General features: G+C 37.0%; 1 protein-coding gene across 2 annotated transcripts; it reads right to left on the bottom strand.

Annotated features, from left to right (window-relative positions):
* Positions 1 to 3,079: 3,079 nt before the first annotated feature.
* On the bottom strand, positions 3,080 to 16,309 carry LOC139984325 (carbohydrate sulfotransferase 11-like). 2 transcript variants are annotated; one of them, XM_071998200.1, is made up of 4 exons: positions 16,152 to 16,309; positions 12,191 to 12,345; positions 8,902 to 9,095; positions 3,080 to 8,032 (listed from the first exon to the last, which is right to left on the bottom strand). In XM_071998200.1, the coding sequence occupies exons 2-4, from the start codon at positions 12,294 to 12,296 to the stop codon at positions 7,172 to 7,174; spliced, it is 1,161 nt and encodes a 386-aa protein (XP_071854301.1). In that variant the 5' UTR covers positions 12,297 to 12,345; positions 16,152 to 16,309; the 3' UTR covers positions 3,080 to 7,171. The 2 variants fall into 2 exon arrangements, with proteins under 2 accessions (XP_071854301.1, XP_071854303.1); XM_071998202.1 differs by having other exon boundaries at positions 16,071 to 16,227.
* Between the last annotated feature and the right edge of the window lie 2,706 nt (positions 16,310 to 19,015).

Raw genomic sequence — 19,015 nt, 5'->3', positions numbered from 1 at the left:
AAACAACTTCATGGCATTTAGTGGAAGAATGTAAGAGGTACAGCAAGGGGTTGATGGAGATCCTTCTGTACTAGGATCATATAGCCATCAGTGTCAGGGCACAAAGGAAGTGTGCCGCTCCTCAACATCATGTAGACTTCCGTGCCCTTATCCGGGGGGGGGGTAGGAAGCTTCCAAAAAGTGGGGGGCACAACATCAGAGGGACACTTTCTCATTCCACAACCATCACTCGTTATGCTATAAACCGATACACACCGGCCATATCAGGTTAAATATATATGATGTGTTAGTATGATACAATACTATTATGGTGCACGGGGATCTATTTAAATTTGACAAAGGCTAAAGATATCCTAAAAACATTTCTTCAGACAGTCATCAAAGGGGTACATTTTATTTGCCAGTAGGGCACATTTGCTATTTTTCAAAAATGTGGGGGTGCATGCGCCCCCAGTGCCCCCCCCCCCGCTCCTAACCCCTTGCCCTTATCTCTGGCACTCCACCATCATGTCTACAAGGACTTTGCCGTTTGCAGGTCATGAGTATTTTCCCCTTTTTAAACTATTGGTGCCCCTCTTACCTTACTATACAGTTGCCATAGTAATCACACTCTACTACAGTACGTACTTTTGTCAATTGTGCGGTAAAACTTCCTCACATGGTTGAAATCAAATCAGCTGAAACATTAACACTATTTCTGAAATTAATACATCAAGATAATGTTTTTCCATGCACAAAAAATTCCTACCCATCTTGTATGTGATTTATAATATTGGGGCCATATCTTCCATTTATATATGTATTCATGCTATCCCACCCTAAAAAAAAAAAAAATTGGGGCGTGGCTGTTGGGAGTTCCCCATCCCTTAACACTATCTTTCTAGGGGGGCAGGGAGGTGGAAGTGAATAATAGGAGATGCAAACTCAAAATTTAATATTGGCCATTATGAACCATATCTGTGACAAATAACATCCTCAAGCAGCTAAAGGTATACCCACCCACCCCCACCCCACCTACCCACCCACCCACCTACACACCCCCAACCTATCCCTTCTTTTCAACCTCACAAAAAAAAATCAATGGTATGCCTCAGAATCCACTAAACTTGATGCCTAAAAGTTTTGGTTTGATATTTTCTTTCTGAGAGAGGATCCCTAAGCCTCCTATATTTGAGTTGGCTTCAACTGTCCCAAAGCCACATCTCGATCCTCTCTTTCACAAAATCCTGTACTTACAGCTGATTACGATGCTTATATTATGGAATGGAGATTTTGGCAAATGCTGAATCTAATATTGAAGCTTTTAATACTGAATTTAGCTATTTTTGGGGGGGGGGGATTCTTTTCACCACATTGATCTCCATCATGTAGACTAAGGATGATGGATCGAGTTCTGTCTCCTTAAATCAGCTCAAATCTGCCAGATCAAATTATTAAGGACGTTTCCAGGTATGAACTAAATCGGAAATACGGTTGAAGAGATATTGACATTTTTAAGAATTTTGTTAAGCCCCGCCCTCTCATTAATATGCATGATAACTCCACTGAATACAATATGGATCATCTACTGACCCTGATCAACGTATACACCAAGTTTGACATCAATCACTTATTTCCTTCTTGAGGATACCGTGTTTAATAGCTCTTGGGTGTAACACACACACCATCCACCCAAAAACTAATATATACACCAACTTGACTGCATTGGTTCGTCGGATGGATGCAAAGCATCGGAACCACAATGGAGCAACGACTACTTACAGGGGGTAAGGATATTGTGGAAGTCAGAGACTTGTTAAAGAGAGGGCTTATAACAGCTATCTTCTCTTAGAATTTGATAGCTTGTTCTTTTTCTTTTCTCTAACATTTTCATTCATGGTGGATTGAAGATTATACAAATTAAACAAGTAACAAAAAGCATAAGAAGTTAATTTCCAGACTTTATCTAGTTTATTGATCTCGTGCACCAAATAATTAACACAAAAAAAAAAAAAATGTGAAAGGTTGAAAATTTTGAAAGTACTTGTCATCATCAAGGTTGAAATTATACAAAATCTAGCAGCAAAGAATAAGAAAGGCACTTATATATGATACAAAGTACATTAACATACAATGCGCATGTTGTAAGAGCTTTATTATGAAAGATTCGGTGATGTTGGTATTACGGGAGGCTCTGTGAGATTATTATGTAACAACAAACAACAATTGTAATAGTAAAAATTGGGTAATATTAATAAGAAAGTAAATTTGGTATAATTACTATAATAAAGTAGTACCAGGTATATATGTAATCTACAGCTAAGTAGTAACACACAATTTATTGAATTCATAAATTGAATTTATTGCAAAAATATAAAATACCTGAAATAAAAAGCAATATTAGATGGGCTGGTATATGTGGGATGCGGGGAGACAAGTTAGTCCAACATCCTGAGGCACTGAGGGCCAAGTCGGGCCCCGGGGACAATAAGGTCACGTCATTCTCAAAATAAGAATACAGGATTCTTTATCCCATATTTTCTCTGGCCCCTCCATCAGGCCTGGCAATGTTCATTAAAAGCCATGCTCCCCACACACTGCATTGAAGCCCTGATTAAATTTCTTCTCTGAGCTCCTTGGTGGGATTTGTAATTATTCCTTGTTCTTTCTCAGCAGATCCACTGCTCTTACTTAGTTCAAAACAGGTAAAAAAAAAATCAACTTGACCACGAGTGAGATGGAATTTACAGAAACTCCATTACCTGATTCTGGTCAGTAGAATCGGTACTGACTAGATACTCTCACAGAATGAAGTGACATCTTTTAAGGAGACACAAACACAACCATTATCAATGGTCCATGTGATAGAGAAAACTGTCATAAGTAACTCCTCCTACCCCCCCCCCTCTCCTCCACATCTCGCCTCACCCCATCCAGGAGACACAAACCCAACCATCATTATTGGTCAATGTGAGAGAGATATTTGTCATCAACCACGTCCCCAAAACAGCTTAGAAAAATATTAACCCATTTAGGGGATATCAAAGATCGTATGTTGCTTCATACACAGGGCTTGAATTTGTTTTAAATGCATGTATGTATGTATGTATGTATGTATGTATGTATGTATGTATGTATGTATGTATGTATGTATGTATGTATGTATGCGTGTATGTATGTATGTATGTATTGTATGTATTTTAGATCCTCCTGCAAGCAGGAACTCGCAAAGAAGCCATCATTGGCTTATCAAAGCCGCAAGCTGACCGAAGTCAGTCTCTTAGATTCATCTTTAACGTCCATGATTATGAATTGTCAACAACTCTGTAACTGTGTAAAAAGTAAGTTGGCCTGACCTTTCGATCCTAGCAGGATCTTCTTCAAAGGCTAAAAAGACAAAGTACATACATGCATTTAAAGGCTAAACTCTGTAACTGGACGACATACATTAATCTTGTAGTGACTCGAACTGGGGACCCTATGATTGAAAGACACCGGCATTAACCACTGAGCTAACACTCCCTAGAAATGCTTTCCGTTTATGTAAATATATATTATAATGTATATTTGCTGTACTCAAGATTTGATGAATATAAAAAAATTGAAGCTCTTAAACATGACCTAACGATGGCAGATGGCAGTTTCAACATTTGTTGACATTTTAAACTTGAAAAGATATAGCAGAAGACCGAAGTGAACGAAAGAGCAACGTTTCGGATCCTAGTAGTGGTGATATGATGACATCACAGATTTACAAGACTCACAGCTTCCAGACACAACTTTTGTATGTATTTTGCAAAGAAGCCATCATTGGCTTATCAAAGCCACAAGCTGACCGAAGTCAGTCTCTTACATTCATATTTAACGCCCATGATTATGAATTGTCCACAACTCTGTAACTGGACGACATACATTAATCTTGGGTTGACTCGATCTCGGGACCTTATGATTGAAAGGCACCGGCGTTAACCACTGAGCTAACACTCCTGTTTAGCTAAGATATCTCCCAACCAGGAAATATAGATGTTCGGTGTTGTTCTACACAAAGATCTCTAACATATAAGCTAGTGTTGATGATGGTCAAGTCTGTGTCTTCTTAAAGCTAAATGTCTCTTCAACATTTCCCTGTGGATTTGTCAAAAGTCCATTTCTGCAGTTTAATAACCTTTCCTGATTACCGTTTTACTCTTTTTTAATCATCAAACAGTAATATAAAGCCTTCCATTATATTAACTACATGCTAAACACAGAACATATATCCTTTACACAAGCTTTGTAATCTCCCCCAATCAAGCAATGGATACTAAAGGCATCATCATATTTACACACATATCCATTTTACATAATTTCTTCTTATCTTACTTTCTAACATTCAGAAAAGACATATATATGTTTGACATAGAATAAATTTGTTCATCAGATTTCACTTTCTACCACTCAAACAACCATATTACCATAATACCATATTGGTATATTTATACAAATATATATGTACACCTGCTACGAAACATATTTCACAATAAATAAATACTTACTACAACACATCTATACTACATGTAATAGGTTTTACTCTTTACCATTCAAACAGTCTCATGCCTCAACCTCACTTACCCCCTCCCTTACTCGGCCCCATCCTCAGTTAGTGGAAACGTTCAGTTTGGGGATTTTAACATTCAGTCCAGGGAGAATTACACCCCACACAGACACCCAGGATGTCCTCAGGTACCGATCAAGAGTGTGTGTGGTGTGTATATCCTCCCTTGAAACCTCACACTAAAATGAAATTTGCTCGACCTTGCATTTAGACCTACGTTGACTTATAATGGTCTAAATATGGTTCAGAAGGCACTATTTGATATTTAAAGGGTGTGAAGACTCGCGCAAAAGGAAACGTCTAATGCCGGTAATCTGACCTAGTTTCAAATGAGGTGTAACAGAAGTGTTAGACACCACCATCGATCCCAGAAAATACACACACAGCTTGCTACCGTCAATAATTAGGCACTAGTGTACAGTCAGTACATACAGCTGCGGTCAATACCCACAACACAGTGTATAAACGATACAGCAATGGACATCTCAGGTCCAGGTAAAGATAACAAGGTATCACGTTTCATTACTGTCTGCATTTTGTAACGACATGAACAAAACTTCACTTGCCAGCAACAGAAAGTTAACATTTTCAGATGGCAGCGGTTTGGGGCGAGTCATCAATGCATTTAAAGTTGTCATTCCTCCACACCTCTGGTCATTTACATAAAAAAGATATATATATATATATGATCTACTCACTATGATTTATGGAACTAATACAAAAATGTCACATAGCGTGAGACAAAATATAGTTTTGTTTCTTCAACAAATGATATAAAAGGAAAATAAGGCAAAAATTGTTTGTTTACTTGAAAGTCCAATTTTTATCAGAAAAATATTGCCAACAATCTATTATCCCAGTTACACAACACAAACGTACAAAAATACAATTTGAGCCAAAAAGTCACCATTATTTTAGAAAATACATAAATAATTTGCTTTGATATTTTATTTAGTTTAACTACATTAACTTTTGAAACTTGTTTATAGTTGTCCATAAATCCCACCTTTTTTTTCTTTTTGTCCTCATTTCAAAAAAGATTCACTAGTCTCTGAAGTTGATTGCTTCTCTGAAGTTGATTGCTTTTGAAGTTGATTGCTTTCCAAAAAAAAAATGCTGGAAATTTCTGTATTCTTACACCAAACTCACATCCTCATAGCATGTTATATCATGAAACTATGATTTTATTTTTGAAATTGGTGATCTTTTGTGAAATTGTATCTGGCAACAGCAGAATTGATGATGTCATCAATTGAGCTGAAAGTGTCTTTGGTTTTCTTCAAAATATTTTTATTCATTTGTCCACAGAGGAAAAGAATATATATACCCCCAAAAAAGTGCATTTTGATGACACTGTAATTCTGTACAGAGAATATTGACAGAGCTAATAAAATATTCCAAATTTATCAGGTTTTCAAGGGTTTATCAGCAAGATGATTCTAATAGCCTAAGTTAATCCAATGTTAGCAACAACTAATTATTCATTCAGGTATAGAGGTCAATTTTTTTTTGTGGGCTAAGTACCTTTTTACTCCAAGACTGATACATCCAACAAGTTCCTTTAAATCCATTCCTCTTTAAAGTTTACATTTCGAAACCTCTTTAAACTGAATCCAAATGAAGACAATACAAATAAATTAAAACTCCTTTATAACAGCCAAGTGCTTGATTTACCCACATGAATGAAAAATTGTTGAACCATGAAAGTTTTTGAAGGAAATGAAATTTTCACTTTAAATTCTGAAAATAATCTGGAAACTGTTCAAAGGACGAAATTTCACTAATACCCTATACGGCATGAGCAGTAATTTTGTAGAAGTAATTACAAATTGCTGGTTTTTTCAAATAATAAAAGGACAATTAAAATTAAAAATGTTGAACCAGGAACATTTTCTTGAAATTTTCACTCTAAATTCTGAAAGAATCTGGAAACAACGAAACTTCATCGCCATGTATGACATGGGCAGGAATTTTGTGGACTTAATTAGGAAGAGCACCACCATTTGCTTCCCAGAAAGGCGCGAGGAGAAAAAATATTATTTTGCACTACAAGTGTGGGATCACATCCGTGGATTCATTTCAGGAGGCAAATCTTTTGCAACTGAATTTTATATATAAAAAAAAGTCAGTGGGATGAAAAGTTAAATCGGTACCAAGTTTTGTAAAATTGTAGCGCATGTTAAATGCAGACCATAGATAAGGTGGAATAGAAGTAAACAAATACCTGTACTGCAACTGTACAAATGTCAAAGTTTTTACTTTTTAGGTAACCAGCAACTTGTGTGAGAACCCAATCTCTGTTGGTCCAGCGGGCCTTTGATACCCAACATGTCAGTGATGCAATCACAAATTCCGGGGAATTTTTTAGCATCAAAGTACATTCAATAACCTTCTACTGGTACTTTACTGCTCATATCATCAGATTTAGGCGAATGAAAATGCACCCTGCAGCGTTCTTGTTAAATATTTAATATTGAGTATTTAATATTAAGTGAACGGCAGAGCTCGGCCTACTGCGATGCTACACTGTTGAAGGTAAAAAGTCCGGCTTCTCGTAACCGAACAGCTCAAAATCCTTTTGCTCAGCCTACTAGGATGCTACACCGTCGAAGGTAAAAAGTCCGGCTTCTCGTAACCAAACAACTCAAAATCCTTCTGATAGATCTGCCACAACCCTTTCAGTTGTGCGATCGTCAATTCGCTGAATGAATTCTCAAAGGTGCTGGTACTGTTGGTGGGGTGGCTGGTCTTGGGAGATGGGTACTCCACCTGACTACTCAGGCCCAGCGTATCCAACATGTATTTCGCATCCGCACCAATCGTCTCTAGGTGACCGATGTAATCGTACTTGATCTTACAGGGGGAACACAGCTTGAACATCTCCTCCCAGTGGTCGTCAAAATAGTTCTTGGCGGGGTCCGTCAAATACTTCACAAACTCCGTCCACGTGGCATTCTCCCCCGTCTCTAGCGCCCTCTGGGACGGATTCTCACGATACTTCTTGATCATCTTCTTCGCAAACTGGTGGAAGTAGGTCTCCTTCCTGTACATGACCACGTCCCCGTACTTGTTCTTGTAAGCCGAGAGGATGCGGACGAAGGGATTCCGGGCGTAGACGAACTTGGTGTACGTCTCCAGCATCTTCTTCTGATCCTCTGGCTTGTACGCTTGCAGTCTCCGCATCCCATGTTTGTAGTGGGCTTCGTCCGACGTGATCTCGGCCAGGGGTTTGTTACTCTTCCCGACCAGCTTCATCAGGACGCGTTTCCAATTGCTGCAGCCGACCTTGGGTACGAAGCAGTACAGTAACTTGTGCTTCTCGTTGACCAGTATGTGCCTCTGTGTGTCAACGTTGATCGCCCCAATGTGGAGTTGCGGGTATTTTTTGCAGGTATCTTCTAACTGTTTGTGACGGCTCAGCTGTACAGCCTTCTGCTCGCTCACGAAATCTACCGGAACCTGCAAGTAACGCAAGAAAGGAAAAGTGGTTACAATGAGAATGTGTTGAAGATTATGAAATAGCACAGCCGTAGCGATTCCTTGCCTAGTTTTTCTGTGGGATCATTTAAATTTAACATGACAAACACAACTTTGCCTAGTTTTTGATGCTACATTCAGACTTTTGACCTCCACAGGTATCATAGTGTGTCCTACAAAAGTGAATCTACACACTAAGTATGAGTTTTTCATCCAAGTTTTTTCCCCTTTCTAACCTATCATATTTGAAAGCTTTTCAGACTCTACCGACCTCAAGTGACCTTTCTCCTTCAAAACAATGGTTTCAAGCGCTTACTAAGGTGGACACACATGCCAAGTTTGGAGTTCATCCAAGCTTTAAGTTTGGAGTTCAAAATCATGTTTACAAAGTTTACAGACTTTGCCTTTTGACCTCAACTGACCTTCAACCATAATAGCAAACAATAGGACTTCTGTTTTGAAGTGATCATACTTACTAGATACTTACTAGACTTTGATCTATGTCGACCTCAATTAACCTTTGACCTCTAAGCAAAGTATTGAAAAGAAGTTTGAGACACTTTTTCAAAAACACACATAGCTCTGGATATGTAGGAGTTTATTGACCATTCTATCATTTTGGTATGTGTAATGGCCAAAGTATTTGATTGATGACCTCTGACCCTGTGAGGTCAGGGTGGGTATGCATCCTACACCCAGGCATATGACCACCAAGTCTTAGGTTTAGAAGATTATAACAGCCTTTGTTAACAAACATCTACACATGTATGTACACACACACATACACATCCACACACACCATCACCATCATATACTCTCCTTTCTTGTTCGATATTGAAACAAAAACTTACCTTTTTATCAGGTTTTGGAGCTGCCTTATCTTCCTTTTTAGCTTCTACTTGAACTTTGACCCCATTTGCGATAATATCTTCTGCTTTCTCCTTAGAGGGATCACCATCGTAATTGGCCAATGGCCCTCTGTAATGTTTGTCCCAGGGATAGATTGGTCCATGGACACTTCTCGGAGGTGTTAAATCCACATCAGCTGAGAGTGCGAAAGAGTACGACGGTAGAAGGGTCATTTTGTGGCGTTAAGATTACTCTTGTAAATTTAGGGTAACACTTATACAGTTTCTTAATGTAGTTTCGGGAAATCCATTGTGATGGTTGCGTAAGGCAATCATAACTGAAAGATAGATGGGTTATCCATTAGTAAGTAAATTGAGTTTACATAATGAGGCAATCAGTGGAATATAGTGAGGCAAACAGTGTAACAGAGTGAGGCACTCAGTTTATATCTAGTGCTGCGTCCATTTTATTTTGCGTATTCATATTTTAAGGGATTTTGTCATTTTTTTACTTAAATTTACTTAAAACTCACTTATTTTTTCTTATTTTTTTATATATTTTTTTCACTGTAAATCTATATTATTTTTAAACTTATTCCTTTGTTTATATATATATATATATATATATATATATATATATTTTATATTAATATTTAAGCTGTGTCAATTTTATTCTTCATATTCATATTTTAAGGGTTTTGTCATTTTTGTTGTCATTGTAAAGCGCTCTTGAACATGCTTAAGCATGAAAAGAGCGCTATATAAATTTGGTAAAATAAATAAATAAGTGTTTACATAGTTTACAGTTAGTTACATAGTTTACATAGATACAGTGTTTACATAGTTGACAACAGTGCAACATAGTGAGGCACTCAGTTTAATATAATGAGGCAATCAGTGGAACATACTGAAGAAGTACTGTAAGTGTACATGTAGTGAGACACTTAGTTTAACATACTGTAGTGAGGCAAACAGTGTAAGGACGTAAGTGTAACATTGTTAGCTAGCAACATGGGTGGCGATCCGTACTTTCGAGTGGGGGGGATATGACCTTGTTGACTATCTAAGCGTAGCGCCACCATGTGTTGGCGCGAAGCGTACAAGAAAATTTTGGGATTTACAAACCCTCTAGATGGCCGGAAACGGCACTTCCCGAGGTTTCCAAGCGGCATATACCCAACTTTAAAATAGGGATATCATGTCCGAAATATCTCATAATCAGGATCCAAAATACTTTTTTTTTGTAATTTCGGGTGTTATTTTGGGAAAATTGCCCCTGCCAATCTTGTTTCAGGCGCTAAGTTAGAATGTTCGAGAGCTCTTTTATATTATTCGATGAAGAAAATGGCCTCATTCAGGCTATTATAGGCCTATACACATGCAATACACAATTACACATAGTTACATTCCTAGGTACCGATTGCTAGGGCATCCAGGTGAAACGTGTATTAAGCATTACCCTGGTAACATGAGATTCTCAGCTATTCGAGGGAACATGTACGTGTGTAGGCCTACTATAGGGCCTATATGAATACTATTAGGGTGCATATATGTACTATATCAATACCGTGGGCGCAATAATACCTTTTGTTGTTATAGGGCCAATGAAGCCTACAGTCAACTATTCTTGCTTTATAAAGACGGTTTATTTGAAAAGATCGCACTGCGTTTATGGTAGGCGAGAAATGAAGCTAAAAAAGAGCTGTACATTCACGATGATGCATAAATGTAGGCATGGCAATATTCTTATCCCTGGCATTTGGTGGGGGGGATATGGTGTATTACATCCCCTCCACCCATTTTCATGGGGGGATATATCCCCCCTTCCCCCCCAGGATCGCCGCCCATGGCTAGCAATAAGTGCAATTTAATGGGGCAATTTGTTTATACAGAGCTACACTGACAGCTTTCAAAGTTAATTGCTTTACAAAAAAATAATTGCTGGATATTTATTAACTTTCATCCCCATACTGTATTGTATGGCAAAGATATGAGTCTTTTTCAAATTTGGTATCATATATTCTTAAATGAATCTGGTAACAGTGGTGTGAATATTGCCATCACAGCATTTCAGGTGAATATGTACTCATAATATGTTGCTCACTTATTGACAGTCTAGACAAATAATGTTTCTAGAAAGAAAAAAAGTTGCTATTTTCAATTTTTGATGAAATTCTAATGACAGAGAACAATTCAGAGGCATTTCCATTTCTAGTGTGACCTACAGTACAAGAAGAATTTAAGAAAATTAAAGCTATTCAAGCTTCTGCCAAATGTTATGACATTATAGACCACCTAGGGGGGCATTGTGGTCAAGTGGTTAAGGCAGTGGACTGGTGATCTAAGGATTACAGGTTTGAGCCCTGGCCAGATCATTGCGTTGTGTCCTTGGGCAAGGCGCTTTATCTCCATTGCCTCTCTTCACCCAGGTGTATAAATGGGGACTTGCGAGGTAACTTGTAAATATAGATGCGTGCGCCAGTTTGTGGCTGCACCCTATGGGAAGTCCCCCGGGGGACACGTGTTTGTGGTGCACTGTGGTGCCCCAGGAGAGATTGATTGAATTGTGCACACTTTGGTGTGCAGGTGTGATAAGTTACCAATGACCAAGGCTAAGTTGTACACGCTATGGTACATTTAGCGCTTTTGAACAATATATAAATGTCTTCTGATTGATTGGGATCTACTCCTGGAAAGCATCAGGGGTTTATTCATTCAAAATAGGTCCCTGTACATTCAAGCAACTAGGGATGCACCGGATCCAAATTTTTGGATCCGGCCGGAACCGGATTTTGCCGGATAGTACATGAAATCCGGCCGGAACCTCATTTTTTCTTTACACAAAAGAAAATCATTAATAAGAAGTAGAAGTATGAAACAGGAGTATTATTTTGGTTGATCTTTAGGAACAGTGGGTCAGACCATTGAGAAAATTAAATTAAACATGTTAAACCTAAGTTTTCCTTACTTTGAATGTTTTTATTAATTTTTGCAAATAGTTTACATTGATTTAAGTTAATACCAACAACTTTTTAAGGAATAATTCAGGTCAGATTTTGAAAAAGATCCGGCCAGATTTTGAAAAATATCCGGCCGGAACCGGATAATTGCTCACTATCGGGCCGGATAGTCCGGCCGGACATCCGGTGCATCCCTACAAGCAACCGTATCTCAAGTTAGGAACCAGATATTCAGACGAGTTTTTTCGACTAGAAGTCCGGAATAGTTGTCTCGTCAATACACTGAATGTTTCACACTGTTTGTTATATCAGAAAAGCCAGTAAATACTAACCATCAAACACTGCATGTGTTGCCATATATATTGTACACGTAATGAAAACCGTCATCACCACTCCGACCACGCACCATCTCTGGCGGTACCGGCCGAAGACCTTCATTCCAGAAAGACTGTAAGAGCCGTCGCTGATAATCAGTCTCCAAAGATTCCTAACGGAAAGAAAAGATGAAAAGAAGTCTGCAAATTAGGTATTTTGTTTCTTGTTAAGAAAAAAGTACAAGTAGATGACCAGTGGCGGAGCGTCCATACAGTCAGAGGGGGCGGATTCCCCCTCTGACGGACTCAAATGGACTGCTGGCGCCCTTTTTAGCTTTTTACCACTTTTTACTTATTCGCGATTATTGACTTTTTTATTGCGCTCTAAAATACCTATTGACATTTGTCACATATTGTTGGTGTAATTTTCTGACAAAATGGCGATGACACCTATTTATTCTTCGTTTATCTGCAAATTAGCAAGGCCTGGAAAGGGTCATTTCCGGCAATCTAGGGCATATGTTTACTCAAAAAAATTCTGTGGTGGCGCTCCGCTTAGATAGTGTCGAAAGCGCCCCTACGTACCATTCTCGCCCCCCCACCCCTGAGCAATAACCCTAGCTCCGCCACTGTAGATGACTATGTGTTATTCAAAGTTCGATGAAATATGAGGCTAAAAAAACAACAACAATTGAGAAAAATATCACCAAATTTCAATCTACATATTAAATAGATGGAAATGATCTTCTGTCAAATCCACATTCTAATAAACAAAAATAAAACAAAAACTGTTAGCAAACTGCTTATCCATTAAAGAGCCTGTGTAAGAGAATGTGTAAAAAATCCACATCCTCATAGCATTTTTTTCTTATTATTTCAAATTTGGTGACAATATTTTGTAAATTATGTATCTGGCAACAGCAGATAGAACGATGTTATCGCCCAGCAATTCAGCTCTGAAAATGTTTTTGTTTTTTCTATATATATAATATTTGACTCATGAATTTATTCACAGAGGAAAATAGTATTTCTACTATAAAAAATTAAAAAAAAACAATGTGATCAATAACAAGATTTTTATTGAATATGTAAAATATCATAATTATAATGACCAGACTGAAGACTCAAGTAAATACTAAATATGATATCAATAAGCAGGCAAGATGTAAATTTTAATTATTTACAGTCTAAACCTGCATTGTTCACTTCCCATGAAACCCCAGATCATCCGTATGGCTTTTGCCAGTGCAGATACCAACAGTAAAGTTAATGACCCACAGTACATTGGCATTATTTCCATTTTCAACAATTTTGTTTTCAGCCACCTTCGAAATATGAAAAGAACAAAACTGAAATAAAAGAAAGAGTTAAAAGTCTTAATATCCTACCGAAACACAGACAAAATGGCAGCCCCCATGCCACAACCTAAGACCCTAATTGTATCATTATTTTGCTGACTGTAGCTTTATCAACTGGTTCTTTGACATAGATCATAAAATTGCATCTCCTTCTTAAACTCCACCAACTCTTTTGTTGCTATCACTAATATCATATTTCCACATATATATATCAGATAACAGTTGCCATGGCAACATTTGAAATTGTACAGGTAGGAGTGTGTTTTTAGTTTTCTTCATTTATTGATGATGATGGTGATGATGATGGTATGCATTAATGTCAGCCACGTGGAATATATGTCCATAACAGTATGGACAAAGACATAGTAAATCAAAACTACAGTATGAAATGTCCCCCAAAAAAAGAATGAGGGCGGTATTGAAGAACTTAGCATACATAGACTCCGGATGTAAGACATGATTAATTCAAGTTCTTTGGCTTTGACTCTGAGTACAAAGTTTCTATATGCTGCCATGTTCGACGAATAACCGTACTAGTAACTACTGACTTTGCGATCTGCATTATGGTCATTGCCGACTTTGCAATCCGTGGTACAATTTTGCAAGGCCAGTGAGAGTGACTCCATAGTTTTCCATTTCGGGAAACCAAAGATCATTGCCCATGTACCTGTAGTGTATACTGAATGGGCTAGACAGATGTTCAACAAGCACACTCTGTATTCTTATTAGTTCATGAGCATTCAATAATTTTTAGGCATTTTTCTTCTTTTTTGCATGAAATGTTTAGATTAACATTGTTTCACCATCTGACAGTCACCATCCCAGATATTGGGGTAGGTGGAGGGGGGGGGGGGGGGAGGGATGCACAGCAAAATGAGAGCAATATTCAGAGAGGGAGGAGGAGCAATAGAATGCAGCAATTGCAAGAACTGGAAAAAAAAAAACATTTTTGTAAACAAAAATTAAGTTTAAATATTTTTGGGATTTTTTTGGGAATAATTTACAGCATGAAAATATGAAAAATTCCTTATTGACTTTATCATGAATTTTTCATATTTTGTCATGAACAGGTGATGTTATGTTAATAGTGCAAACATGATTCATAGTTATGCGGCACCTGGAGATTGTTCTGTATGTCATTAAAGACTTATTTAAATCAATCTACTTTACGATAGATTCACTGACCTTTAAGACCACTTTAGAATCATTAACTAGTTGGTTATGAATTTGATTGTTTATAAATTACACAAAAACTCTATATCCTACAAAATGCAAGGTGGTATTTTTTAATTTTTTTTTATACTGTACAGTATGTACAGGTGTTTATGAAAATAATGAATTATATAGGCTTAATTTGACTTATCTGCTAATTCAAACAAGTATGAATTTTAAATACTGTTATTTCCTAGAGATCATTTACCAACACAAGAAAGTCAACTCGTGGTTATTTATAAGCACTACCATAAAGCTTTAAATATGCTTTGCAATGCAATTCAAACTACAACAAAACAGGCAGATTACTTAGTTACAAATCGCTATTAATATTTAGGCAGATAGACTACAGTAGCTTCTATATCCAGTGCTAAGAATGTGGGGATGGGGAGAGGTCATAATACTTTGTTTCATACAGTATATGGGAGCATATATGTCTCCAGCTTAGGCTAAATAACAGTAAATATTGGTTTCTGCTTCCCAATTTGGATTGAGGAGTTATGGTTGTTTCCCAAATTCAACTGTTTAGAATTTTAATACATTATTTTACCACTTGCAGATTTGCCAACCTGTCTGTCCAAAAATAGGGTGATTTACAATTCTTTATCCCTAAAATAGGGACATTTGGAGGTAAATAGGGAGCATTGGGCAAAAGCGAACTTAAACAAGATAGCGTATGTAAAAGTAACATGGCCTAGGCTACAGAGATACATAATTTGGGGGTTTAACAGTGTCGCCTCTTCTATACCACAGGTTATACATGTATGTATGCAAAATGAATTGTGCTAACGTTAGCACTGCAGTACATAGGCTAATGGCATATAAGCATTTTATACAAGTATTTTCTGAACAGAACTGGGTTTTCTCCACGTTCCCAACTCAGATAAAATTATTCACCCTGAATAATTCTGATCTCAACTTCGAAAAAAAGTAATGGCTGGCCTAGTATAAGTTAGGACTAACTACTTTTGTATGGTAGAGGCTAGATTTGTGGAGACAAAACTTTGGAAGATTTGCAAACAAAGTCAGCAGATGAGTGAAATTGCCTTAAAAGCCAGACAAGAGACTCCCGTTAAAACCGAAAGTAAGTAAGGCTGCAATTATATATCAGTTAGTGTCGTACTCAATACCAAACTTTTATTAAGACTTTTTATACTTCAAGTAAGCTTCAAGTACAAGTACCATGCTACGTTGTTACTTACAGTGTAGGCACTATATATATATTGGTGCGCTACGCTAGGTAAATTTTATCAAAAACAATTCACAGGGTTAGGCTACACTGAGTAACAACTTACACGTATAGTGGGGCTAGTAACACAGATACTTACGTTAGTCTTACAAACTTATTGCAGAAAGAACGAACATGTAGCTGATGTAAAGGGTTTTTGTCTATCAAACTTGAAGCCTACCTCTTATTCCGCAGTTTAGTAGTAGCATTCTACTTTGTCAACTTTTACTGTGAAGAATTATGAACCGAACCTGTAGACCGCCATTCAACCTTGTGCCGTAACTTCTTGACTCTGTTTACAAGAATTACGTGGCCGTAACGGAATCAATACGAAGACAGTACAGATTTCCATTCAACGTGTGTGATGAGTAATATTTACGGTGGCCCAGAAAATACATTTGAATTTGTTTCAAAGCAAACATCATGATATATTTTGATATGCTTAATTACAGTTTACCGAGACCTGTCATCAATTTTTATTGGCTAAAGATATCTAAACAAAAATGTATTTCTAGATATGTTTATAATAATTTGTTACATTCATTAGTTGTTAGGGCTTTATCAAAATGGTGTGAGAAATTGAATATTATGATTTTGGATAAAGATTGGTCTCTATAGGCCTATACTGTTCCATTCCGTTCCAATGATGTTAATATCAGATGGTTTCAATATAGAATTATTCATCGGCTTATTCCTAACAATTATTATTTGCGTATTATTAATGTAGTAGATTCTGATCAATGTGACTTTTGTCACAATACTGTTGAGACAATTGAACATGTATTTTTTTACTGTCCTTTTGTTCGTATATTGTGGGATTTTCTTAATAATATTTTGACCGATGCTAGTATTGATTTAAATATTAATAAGGTAGAAAGGGTATTATTTGGTTGTAATCATGACTGTATGTTTAATTTGATTGTTATTCTAGTGAAATATTATACTTTTAATTGTAAACAGAAAAAACGAATTCCATCTGTTTTTGGGAAGCTTGACTTTTTTGAAAGGTTACTTTAGCTAACAGAAATGCATATTTAGATCCAATATAAAAAATGATTGCATATGCGGTTAGTTAGGTATATATACGATATTGGAAGCCTTAGGTAAACTTATTGGGGATTAACATTGAACATTACTAAAAAACATACTTTCCCATTGCATGGGATTATATGTATTTGAATTATTTTTATGTTTACAAAAATACGGGGAAAATCAGACTCAAGAACAGCTCAAGTGCACTGAGGCGGGAGAAATTCTTAATAGATCAAGAGAATGCTTTTAAAGGGACGAACATTAACTTGAGAATCAATGATGTGTTACAATAAAGTTATTCAACTTAACCGGCGTGACCGATGAAGCAAACGTCACGCATTTGCCGGTCATAAAATCAATCTATACTTTTTATCACAGTGAAGCATTCAATTCAGTATTTGTATCGATTTCCTGCAGTGTCTAAACGGAATATATTCCAGCGTATTACTGAATTATTCTTTTTTATTTCGGTGAGCATAAACGTGGGTAAAGATCGATGAATGTTATGAATTAGCTGTACCTGGCCGCATTCCCAGTCCTGTTGATTAGGATACCCACTACAGAGCCCGATCGAGTCCCCTTCAACGTTCACTTCAGTGTAACGGTAACGAGGCATGGTAATACCGTTATAGGATTAAAGTACGTCTTATGTTTATGTAATGGTCATTACAAGATACCTTACTTACTATGTCACTTGTACATACTTTTTAAGAAAAGTCACCCAGAAAGGAACTTCGGTACTACGAAAATCCACTGCTCTCAACCCTGACCGTGACAGTCCCGTTGCATCGAGACTGTGACTGTATGATCATGGTCAGGTGTGTACTAGGTTCCCCTAAGAGGGGAACATAATGCTACCCATGATCTTAGACAAAACACATAGGCCTACATGACATAAGATTCAGTTCGTCAAGTAAAGTCCTCATCATGATATAAAGGCGTTTATTCACAGCCACTTATGTGGATAGAGCAGGGAGTTGTTCCCTGGATAAGGTGCTATCAACATGTTCAAAGTTCCTTTATTATTAAAAATAATTAGTTAATGAAAATAACTGTTTAATTACTTACATGATGTCCGTCTAAATAAAGTGCAACAAAACGTATTGCTGACAAAATCCTTTCTTCGTCTGAGAAATTACCCTACAGTTCTGTGGGCTGCTTTTTTTCAGATGCTCTTTCAGATCGGAAGTTCGAGATAATTTATGCATCACAACCGTAGAAATCCAGCAATAATTAACAAAGTGAAGTTATTGTTGGCATATTCCATTGTTTGCAGTGCGTTTGTTTGTTTTTCTCTCTCTTTTTTGTTTGTTTTTATTGTTTTTTTTTATATGTATAAAGTCTGTTCAAAGTATCTCTTTCGAGATCCGGCTTAAGGAATCACAAATGATTTCGAGTTGGTTAGCATCATGTTTGATCTCTAGAGTAAGGCAAAATATGTCACCAAAAACAGAACTAGTATTGTTCAATACAGGTGTCAAACGCCTACAGTGGAATTACGACCTTCCTTACCGGTTTCGAACCACTGGACATACAATCAATCCATAGCCTAGTGGTTAGGGTGTCCGCGTACCGTAGAGCGGGAGGCCCGGGTTCGAATCCAGGTGGAGGCTGGAAGTTTTTTCATATATATATATATAAATGAAAATCGTATATATATATATGTACATACGTACATATCTATATATATATATATCTATATATATATCTATCTATATATATATATATATATATATATGTATATATATATATATATATATATATATATATATATATATATATATATATATATATATATATAATGTTGTTCTAAAAATATGCACCCTAAAAACATGGCTTTGATTTTCCTTTAACGTCTGTTAGAAATAAAAATAGCTTCTCTGGACAACATGCACAACGAGGGCAGGGCCCAGGCTGTTGTTCAGCACTTTTTATGTCTAATATACTGAAACTAGCTTCTCTGGATTACAAGCACAACGAGGGCAGGGCCCAGGCTGTTGTTCAGTACCTTCC

The sequence above is a fragment of the Apostichopus japonicus genome, chromosome 17, assembly GCF_037975245.1.
Source record: "Apostichopus japonicus isolate 1M-3 chromosome 17, ASM3797524v1, whole genome shotgun sequence".
NCBI classification, from domain to species: domain Eukaryota; kingdom Metazoa; phylum Echinodermata; class Holothuroidea; order Aspidochirotida; family Stichopodidae; genus Apostichopus; species Apostichopus japonicus.
This window is presented reverse-complemented; position numbering and strand designations above follow the sequence as displayed.